Below are 10,597 nucleotides of genomic sequence, written 5' to 3'. Positions count from 1 at the left end.
ATACAAAGCCCTCATTCTTGCTTTAGCAACATGAAGAAACCCAAACCAGTGCTGAAGTAATTATATGCAAGTTTTGTGTTTGAATCAAATCATTACAACTTTTGTCTAAACAACCCTATCTGTGGCAGGATTTAAAATTATTATTTACTACTACATGCACTGATCAGTCTGTTTTTTTGCATAATGTGGAATCCAAACTATTTTCTCTGTAGTAGTTGAAAGCCAGAAAGAGATATTTGTTAATGTGACACGTACTTAACACTGTACAAGCTGGCAGAAACCCCAGTGAAATTTCAAAAAGCAGCTCTAAGACAGCATATGATTCCAGACAACGCTCTCATTGCAATACGTAATTTACTTCTCTGAATATCTTTTTTAATACTTATTTTTACAATTGTCATAAGTGTCATACAGAATACATTAAAGCAAACATTCAGGAAAAAAAATGTCCAAGCGTGTGTGTGGCTGATATGCATATGCCAATGCTAGTTGCATGAAAACTGACAGAACTGAGCACAAATGACAGCTCTGAGCTGATATCCACAAATAACGTAACTTGCACAGACCATTCCATTCGACCCTGACACAATGGTTTATAAACCAGTATTTTATATATGGGCAACAGCTCATATGTTTTTCCTCAACATTTGGATCTATTTTGATTTAGATAAATCAACATTCCAGAAATTTATCAGGAATGCTTCCATTCCATTCCCATCTGTCCTTTCCAGCCTGCTTCAAAACCACCAAATTTTTCATATACACAAAAGGAAGACTAGTTAAACCAAATTAAAGAAGATTTGATTATAAAAACAGATTTTGGTATGTGCTTGAGTGCAAAAAACCCTGTACATTTATTTAACAATTGTGTAAATCAAAAACAGTAAATGGCTTGCTTAAAGTGCGCTACAGCTAAGACTTTATAGACCAAGCTTATCCCTAAATGAATACCCCAGAAACCCCCAAAAGCTTACAATGCTAACACTAACAGCCTTATGGACCAAGGTGCTAGGAGGCACTGTTATACTATAGTACTCACTAATTAAAAGACTCAGACTCCGATCTCACTTACAGTTAATGCAAATTTACACTGATGTAACTGAGAGCAGAATCCCTCTCCTAGTGTATGCCACCCTCAAATGATATAAAGGAGTCACAAAAACAGAAGCTCCCTTTTGTATAAATATGTCATAAATAAAAGACGTATAGATACAAATATCCATTACAACAGCAGCTTAATGGTCTAATATTTCAGCTCTTGCTTCTATAATACTTTGCTAAAAACACATCTTAAGTGAGCAGTGTAAATCATAACAGTGCTGCATTAGCTACTTGTGATGCTACACACCCCAGAAGCAATTTATGCACATTTTGAAGCCTTTAGATCTTTAGTAGTGAAAGTAGGTAGAAATTTTTGATGCAAAAAAGAATAAATAAATAAAAATTATTAAATATCCATTGTTTGGTACAAATGCTTCATATTAAGTTACTTTTATACATTTTTATTTTTTTTTTAGAAAAATACACTAAATATTTCTACTTTCATTGGCTAAAAATAAGGACCGGATTATGTATATCCTTGTGTTTTTAAAGAAGGCAATGTCAACTACCATCAAGCTGCTAGAGTAGACCCATTAGTGCCCATTCCCACAGCCCTTACAGAGGCAAAAAAAGCCATCGCTGGGCTAATCACAGCTCCTGGTGGATGACCTGGTACAAATGACCAAGACGCCCATGGCACAGGTTGCATTTTCTCCAAAAAATTAAACCTTTTTGCTGAAGTTTATAACCTGCAGGTTTACTAATGTATCAGTCAGACCTTCACACTTTTTAAAAAGAGCTACATTTACAAATGTGGATGCTTATCTGTTAAGCCATCGTTTGTTCCAAAAAATGCACATTCAAACTGTGAAATATTAGGAAAATACTCTTGCAAATAAACTATATAAAGATAAAATACACTTCAAAGATAGTTTTTATGTTATTCTATAAAGTGCAGAGAAATCCTTCTAAAAAGGGAAATGACTACTTCCTATAACAACAGTATAATTACAGCAGCTTTTGCATAGCCTTATTTATAGAAAATTGAATACTTTCAGTTTCTTCAGGAAGAAAGGGATGAAAGAGTCTCTTCCAGCTCAGATCCTTCCTTTGATACTGATCTATTTTCTTCAGGAATGGTTGATGATACCACATCTCCATTGACAGCACTTCTAGAACAGTGAGCAGATCCTACAAAAATATCAGTAAATATTTAATTTTCAACCCCAAAAAAACCTCATCCAATCTGTCAGTTACTCTATTTGCTAACTATTTCCTATACATAAGCAATCAGAAGCATAATTACGCCGGACTTTTCCTGAAACATTTCAAGCAATATCATGCCCAAGGATGATGGATATGAAGAATGTTCAGCTAGTATAAATCAAGTAATTTTTCTTTATTTTTATACACAATGATTTTTACATTATGAAGGACAGTAATCTGAGGTGCAGACATATTCTGCATGAGGAACACCTGAACTTTTTTTTTTTTAAAAGAACTGATGCATCAATAAGCATTCAATTAGAACATTTTCTATTATTAAAATGAAACAGATGATTTACTGCAAGTTGGGTATTGCTAGGCTACCTGACAGTACAGAGAAAGGACTAAGATGACTGGAAGGTAGCAGGGGCAGCTTCTAACACAGTAAAGGAAAACAAAAAAAAAAAAAAAACCCAAACAAAAAAACCCACCGAAACTGAGCTAGAAACTAGAGCTACATAGTAAGGAACCAAAAAAGCATTAGCAGAAATACACAAGACAAAGACTCTTTTCAGCAGTCCTGAAAAGAGTCAGACTGTGTAACCAACACCAGAATGTCCAGATGCTAACAACAAAAGCCTTGCGTTATAGGAAGCTAGACTGATGTGCACCTACATTAGCAATGACACACAGAATAGGACCTAAAGTAAGCTTTAGGTCCTATACATGCTGGCATACCCTATGCCAGTGGCAGGTAAGTGAGGTGACAAAGGTGGTCACCCTGCAACATGTGAGCATCAGAGAACCAAGGGAACGGTGCAGAGGTGTGAATACTTGTTTCATGATAGAATGTAAAGCATTAGTGCCTCTTAGTGATCACATGGGCTTTCAGCAATGCACTGGCCTCAGGTTTTTTCAATCCAAGTGAGGCACTAGGCACTCCAAAAGGAAGACAAAACTAAACCAGAACTAGTCAAGTTAAAGTCTCCCAGAGAGGAGTTAGGATGGAGTCAAAATTACCACAAGATTGCAAAGGAAAAACCACAGAAGAACTGGCTACTAACTTGGTAGGCCCATCTAATCAGGGGTGAATAATATTCTGATGATGATATCATTTCATAATTTTTGGGTTGCTTTTATTTATTATTGGCAAGGTTGCACTCTTTGTTCTCTACAAAAGTCAAGCAGTCACTGAAATGAACCATATTTCTGCAACGCACTGGGTGAAACTTATCCTCTGCTACTCACAGGGGTCAAAGACAGAACTTGTGACAACAAGCAGGTGGCAAACAACAGCATTCCACAGCACTTACCAGAACATGATTCATGTAAGATTCTATCAGTACAAACAACCCATTTCTGGTTATGTCTCTATTTTATCTTGCCAGTAGTCTCACTGATTTCAATACAACTATTCCAGCTGTAAGAGCCTTTTCAATATGAATGAAAGCCAGCAAATGTCAGCACCGTAACAAACTACACGAGTGCTTTGATTTATGATATAGGAATCTTACAACCAAAACTTTGCATAACTAAGAAATTTTTTTTTCCCTTGTGCTGGTATCAGCACTAGAACAGCTGCTGTAAACAGGATAATAAATTGTACAGAAAGATACAAAAGGAAAACATTCCTCTTCCAAACTTACTCTGAGAATCTTCAAGGGGAGTATCACTGTAAGACTCTGTATCCGAGTATGTTCTTCTGCGCCGCTGTGAAAATCGGTGAAGGGATGGAATCGGTTCTTTTACAGCGTGATTATTCCTACAAAAGAAATGAGATCTATTAGCAAGTAAAACCTGTAACAACCCCCACAAAATTTAAATTTAAAACAATTTTGATGCTTAAACTGTACCAATTTTTTTCATTATACTAGATTAAAAATTACCTAAAAGCCTGAAAATGGAAATAAAAATGCAATGTAATCTTTGCATGCAGAAGAAACCTTGAGAATCTGAAACACTGACCCAAAAAGAATGTCTAATTTCATGAACTTGCCAGAGTAAGTTTCTAGCATGAAGAAATGTTTATAGTGTATTAGATACAGCAGCTGCATTATTTTTAACCAACACTGAAAATCTGCACCCTTAGTTTTCAAAATTAGATCAATTTATGCTGTTTGTGCCCCCCGTCCCCCCCCCAAGTGAACAATTCTTCTTGATTTTAATGCTAGCTGGCTCAGGGAGGTTTTTTGAGACATAAGAAAAAAGCTCAATAAAAGAAAAAATTACCTTTCTGAATAACAAGGACCAGGGTGGCTAATGGAACGCTTCATCTATGGAAAATAAATAAATAAATAAACAAACAACAAACCCCACCAAAAACGTTACAAGCTATTTATAAGAATAATATGCATGCCTATATTAATTTTTACTTTATTTACCGTCTCTACAAAGAGAGGGCAATCTTTTTTTTTTTTTTAATTAAAAGCAACCATTCTTAGTTAAAAATCTGATTTAACTATATGAAAAGAGATGGATTACCATCAATATGAAAAGTTTTAAAGCATTCACACAGGTAATAGTTTACTACAAAAAGTACTACTTAGTTTCTATGCAGTTCATGGTCTCTTGCTCCAAAGTCACACATAGAACCATTTAATTGCTATGATATACAGAAATAGCAAGACATATGCTATCTTGCTTAAGTGCTTCAAGCCACAAGGCACTTATCTGTTTAAGCAGAAACAAGGTTATGAAATTTTTAAGGTCAGTGTACAGCTAGCATTCTGAAAAACAAAGAAACAGTTGAACTGAGGAAAACTTAAACCTCATTCATTTATGAGATACCTCATTACAGGGTCTTGACATGTACGATAAATTACTCTGACTATGTAAAGGCTAGCAAACAAAGACTGGGATTAGAAAGTTACTGGTTTCTATTTAGGACCAGTACTGATCATAATAGAGTCAAGATTTCAACTGCTGACATCATAGCACACAGCAATAGCATAGTCTTCTGCCATTCTTCCCCCCATCCAACCAGCACTGTAACACTTAGAAAAAATAGTATTTCAAAATGTCTACACCATTTGGACAGGTGATGGCGACACGGGAGAAACTAAGGGATCAGGGTGAGGCAGCTGGAACATTTCTGGCTTAAACTTGGCATTAGCAATCTTCACACATTCTTCAAGTGTTGTGATAAATGTATTACATGTGGCACTAAGCAAGGAAGAGGCTTCATTCATGTTCTGAAAAAAAAATGAAAGCACAAGCATAAGCAAGAAAAAAAAAAAAAGAAAAGATGCAAATTCAACTCTCCCCCACCACCACTCACACACACACTAATTTCCCTCCTTACCACTAAGAACTTCCATTTCCCATTTTATTTAATCAAACGTGCACCTTCCTATGAGGTTAATTTAAGCAAACAAATGTGACAGCATCGTAATTTCTTTCTGACATCTGAATTTCTTTAGGGTATCAGCCAACAATGCCGTAGCATTTTTACTGCTAAGCTTGTCTCGGAGTGACTAGCTGGTATCAAAAAAATCATTCTGTGAAACAAATGAATTGCAGCAGAACGTGCAGACAGCTTTATCGCTCCAGTGCAAGAAGCCTGCAGGTCAGTTTCACCTTGCTGTAAATTGAAAACAATTTGCTGTGCTGTGGCTAAGCATCAACCCCTCGCTTTGCCCTAAGTGGACAACAATATTGTCTACACACTTCTCAAAAGTGTAAAGAATGAAGCCATTAATAATTTCCAGTACTAACTTTCATTCAAAAGCAGAAACACTAGAATAATGTTACTTGTGCGTATTCAGAGAGACTTATCTACACTGCAGGTTTCCAATACCTGTAACAGTATCTTTCACTGATAACAAAATGGAATACCCTCCTACACAAGGAGGTAAAGAATGGACAAACAAGATTGTTTCAACTATTCTGCCCATAACAGAGGTGCAAAACAAGACACATTATTGCACAACTCATACGGCAGATCTTCTGGCCTTTTAACCAAATGACTCAGTAACACAATTGCTTCCTAACGCATGTTACAATTACAGTTAAGTCATCCAGGTACTTTATGCACATATAATCACTGTTAGTATTATATACACACAAGCACTGAAAAATTGACCTTCGGTTAAATGTCCCAAAATTTGAGAGATGAAAAAGGCATAAGATGTCAACAGAAACTTGAGGTGTATTATATAGTTACGTTCTCCAATGGCATTCTTGAAATTCTGTACCTCAATGCTGGGAGGAGAGCGAGTCTCATCATGGTGAACAAATTCTTGTATTGTATGAACTTGCTGCATTAAAAGATCACAGTAGAGACGAAGTTCAGACATTTTGGTTTTAAGAGATTCACTGGTCTCACTTATTTCTATAAAAAAATAAAGGGAACATCAATTTATTGCATGCAATGTAGATACACATTTTAATTTTTAAGCACTTTTCATTTAACTTTAAATATCAATTGAAAAATTCACTTAAACTTTCACTTAATTTTGAAGAAAATTAAATTCTGCAATACGTCAAGAACCGTACTTGAAGCAGACAATAGTTTGTACTTTTGGATAACTGAGGCTAATTTAATGACCATTAAGAAAGAGGCACATTACTAAGAAAGATAAAGTTGAAATCTTTCTTAGCTGAAAAGTAATGTAGAAAAAATTGAGTGGATGAAATTTACACCTACCAAAGTGGCTGGAAATGGTCACATTAAGCCATCCAAGAAAAATTATGGAAAAAACCCCAGTAATTATAAAGAATCAAAACAGCAGAAACTAAATAGCTTCACAACAGCTATAAACAGTACGTTTGTTCTGGTAATGACAGAAGTTGCTGGTATTTCAGTTTCTTAAGATAGAAGAGGTCAATGGAGGTGAACTCTACTTCAAACATCAAGGGGAAATTTACCATTTGGATGACTATAAATATAAATCGTGATTACTTCAAGACAGTAATACTGACTTTCTACCTCAGTATTTCCACTATCATTACCTGAAAACAAGCATTTTAAAAAGTGGTAAGATTGTATATACTCTAGTTAACACACATACCTTTTTCTTTTTTTGTTCTGGTATCTGCTAAACAGGCTTTTGCACTCCCCAGTGCTACCAGCCACCTTTGCCTTTCAGCTGCATTAACTGCTTTCATATAGAAATGCTGTTCCCCTGGGATGATTAGCTCCATTCTTGTGTTGTCTGTTGCATGAACTTATGATAAAGGAGAAAAAAAACAATTTAAAAAAAAAAAAAAAACCAACCTCAACTCAGTAACAATTATTTATTAAATGCTGATCAAAGTATTTTAAGATGCTCATTACAATCCCATAGTAAGTCACAACGTACCACTGCTAAATAACAAAAAGCCGTAAGCTGCTCAACCCTTTTCCCCAGCATGCCTTCAAGTCAACAGGTAGGAACACAAGACACCAAACAGTGGCCAGACTTAAGTACAGTGGGACTCCCTTTCTGCATTAACAATATACTGCATATGAATCTGTAGTAACTGTTGTATTCCAAACCTGATCTAAGCATGGCAAACTGAAGGGTTTTGTTGCAAGGACATGTATTTACAGAGGACTAGGCTAAAAACTGAAATAATCTCCCTTATAGATGAAATCTGGTTTCATGTCACAGCGCCCTAGAACCAGGAACTGAGGTGGACTTTGTCTACAGTCTATTACATTCAATATTATCTTTAACTTAATACTCTGCTGAGTTTCATGTAATCAACCCCGGTTCTTCCAGACCCACTCCGTGCTAGCAACGGATGCACAAGACTACACCAAATCCAGACTTCAACTATTATCTTCCCTTCACCAAAAGGACAAGTTGACAAGAAAACAAAAAACTGGAATCGGCAAAAAAAATGGGGTCTTCCACTTTACATCACTGATTTCATCTACACCAAGGAAACAGTAACAAATAGGGGTTACCACATGAAAAATACTTGGTGGCCCATATAAAATAAGAAGTCCCACTTTTTAATGTACAAGTGCCCACATCACAAGCCCAGTCATCTGCAGGTATCTGGAAAGAGGCCAAGAGTTGATAGCAAGGGAGAGTTAGACAATGCCTTGCCATTAGCCAAGGAGGTTGACCTACAGCTTAGTATACACTAAAGGCTAAACTCACAGTCTGACACAAACAGTTCACTTGCTAACTCTAATACCTCCAGCTACGCACGTGCGCACCTGCTAACAGGGACAAGAGTAAAAATTACTCAGGAAAACAAAAGACTAAACATCTCTGGTTTATAAGAATCTCCCCCTTCAGGTCACTGCCGCTGCTTTTCTGAAAAAACAGCATTTATGAATCAGTCTCTTATCCCTGGTTATAAGGGGAATAAGCAGTAGAACTAAATACCTGGCAAAGGTAACTTCAAGCATAAGCCATGTGCACACAAGTTATTAAAACAAAAAGGAATGTGTGGTGGGTCCTAAATGTCAAAACTGAGCTCTAACTGTCAACAGCATTTTTCTTTGTCACCATTTCATGATTCACATTCACTATTTTTTGTGTGAACTATGAAGCAGTCACACTCGAGTATAGAGAAACAAAAACAAGAGGAGGAAAAGCTTGTGATGCAAAATGTATGTTGGGTGACCTTTTCTATTTCCTCAGTAGCTAAAATTTCCTCAAGTAGAAATCTATTAACTCTTACCTTTTATTTCACACACAGACATCTTTATACTTCCTTTGCTGCCTTTGCAAACATCATCCTGTGAATCATAGTATGACAATATCCCATTGTCTAAAACGAACCACCGAGGCTGCCAACCTAGCGAGATCAAAAACATAGAAAGGCAACTTTAGTCTGATTATTAAATTGTAAATCAAATTCAGCTCTTTCACTGTTAAAACTTTTATTAAAAATGCAAACATTAAACTATTCATGTAACACACCAGGAAATAAACAAGTCTGAAGACCAGAGCCACTCTATAACTAAACTAGTATTATATGGATATTTCACTCCTGTTCTTTTTGGATGCAAGATCAGCAGTATTTCAGTTTTCACTATATTCCATTCTACAGCAAAATTAAATTTTAATTTAGCCACCAAGGAATCCTATTTTGAAGGTTGATAAATTACATACCTCTGAAGAACCCTTCTCATTCAAGTATATTTTTCATGTAGACTTTCCTAAGACTGTAGGATGTTATTTGAAAGACAAATAAAATACTGATGTCACAGACTGCTATGCTCTGGTCTCCTCTGCCTACTGTATTTCAGTGAAAACTTCTATATTTCACACTTAACTATTGACACAACATTTTCTCTGAAAGTAGCCCAGCTCCACCGCTCAACAACAATTTAACGTCAGGCATTGTGCGGGGAACTGAAACATGGCTTATATTCCTAGGTCAACTTGTGAGGACAGCATACACCAGCTCCTCTACCAAAGGTTTTCACCACCTTTGAATTAGCAAAATTACATAATGATCTCCAACTTCACTACATCTACAAAACAGAGAAGTTTATGCATTGACACAAATACCTGTGAGAACTCTACGCAGTGCTACACCACATAGTAAATTACTGTCATGGGCCCTCTTGGATCAAAGTATATTAGCATTCCTTTTTTTTTTTCCCCTCCCCCCTTTTTTTTTTCTTTTAACAGCTATTTCGGAACACTCAACACTCATTGGAATAGGTGTCCTAATTTCTAATACCATTAAATGCAAACCATTTTGCCTAACATATCACCTTTGTTTCTAAAAATAACATAGAACTAAAATATTCCAGCAGAGCATAGCAATTACACTGGCCCATTACCGTCTGCGTCAGCTGTACAATAGGAGCAGATTATCCCTCTATTTTACAACTCGACACCAAACATTAACTTCCTGCTTGGCGTAGGGTTTGGAATGGCAATAACTGCATGGCCAAGGTGCTTACCAATTGCCATTCCAACAGAGCAAGCTGCAGCCATCCAGCAGCATGTATTATAACACAGGAGGTGTTTTATCAGGTACCACACTCTTGAAAATCAGCTAAAGACTTCACACTACTCATGCTAAGTCATTACAAGTTTTAAGAGTAATTCATCAAGTGCAAGACCAGGCCCCATTACATCATGTCACAATTCCATGATAAGGAAACAATAACATGTAACTATTTTTTTAATTTATTAGCTATAATGGTGGCGTGGTTTGGCCTCAGCCAGCAACAAAGAACCACGCAGCCGCTCGCACAACTCCCACAGTCGTGGAAAAAGATATCGTCAGGGCAAAACTCGTGGGTTAAAGAATGCAATTTAACAGAACAGCAAAAGGAAAGATGAAAATGCAATTACAGTACCGCCATGAAGCGCACTGACCGGACCCGCACCTCCGCAGCCCACCCCCTGAGTGGCGACTTCTCCCCCTGCCCGGCCAGCGTCTCTTATTGACC

The 10,597-nt window shown here is 36.7% G+C and overlaps 1 protein-coding gene across 1 annotated transcript; it reads right to left on the bottom strand.

Moving 5' to 3' along the window:
- Positions 1 to 1,809: 1,809 nt before the first annotated feature.
- PLEKHA3 (pleckstrin homology domain containing, family A (phosphoinositide binding specific) member 3) lies at positions 1,810 to 10,136 on the bottom strand. Its single transcript, XM_009885622.1, has 8 exons — positions 10,103 to 10,136; positions 8,866 to 8,982; positions 7,257 to 7,412; positions 6,441 to 6,577; positions 5,274 to 5,438; positions 4,477 to 4,520; positions 3,894 to 4,009; positions 1,810 to 2,232 (listed from the first exon to the last, which is right to left on the bottom strand). The coding sequence occupies exons 1-8, from the start codon at positions 10,134 to 10,136 to the stop codon at positions 2,105 to 2,107; spliced, it is 897 nt and encodes a 298-aa protein (XP_009883924.1). The 3' UTR covers positions 1,810 to 2,104.
- Positions 10,137 to 10,597: the final 461 nt, after the last annotated feature.

This window comes from Charadrius vociferus, unplaced genomic scaffold (assembly GCF_000708025.1).
Source record: "Charadrius vociferus isolate BGI_N301 unplaced genomic scaffold, ASM70802v2 scaffold315, whole genome shotgun sequence".
In the NCBI taxonomy this organism is placed as follows: domain Eukaryota; kingdom Metazoa; phylum Chordata; class Aves; order Charadriiformes; family Charadriidae; genus Charadrius; species Charadrius vociferus.
Note: the sequence above shows the minus strand (reverse complement) of the source record. Positions and strands in the feature narration are given on the sequence as shown.

What these genes read in the sequence shown, in the direction of transcription:
- PLEKHA3 (XM_009885622.1), bottom strand. Translation starts at nt 10,136, where the DNA reads ATGGCTGCAGCTTGCTCTGTTGGAATGGCAATTG. An exon ending in GTCTGTGTGTGAAATAAAAG is followed by an intron (nt 7,413 to 8,865) that starts GTAAGAGTTAAT and finishes CTTTATCATAAG; the next exon opens with TTCATGCAACAGACAACACA. An exon ending in CGCCATCACCTGTCCAAATG is followed by an intron (nt 4,521 to 5,273) that starts GTGTAGACATTT and finishes TATTTTCCATAG; the next exon opens with ATGAAGCGTTCCATTAGCCA.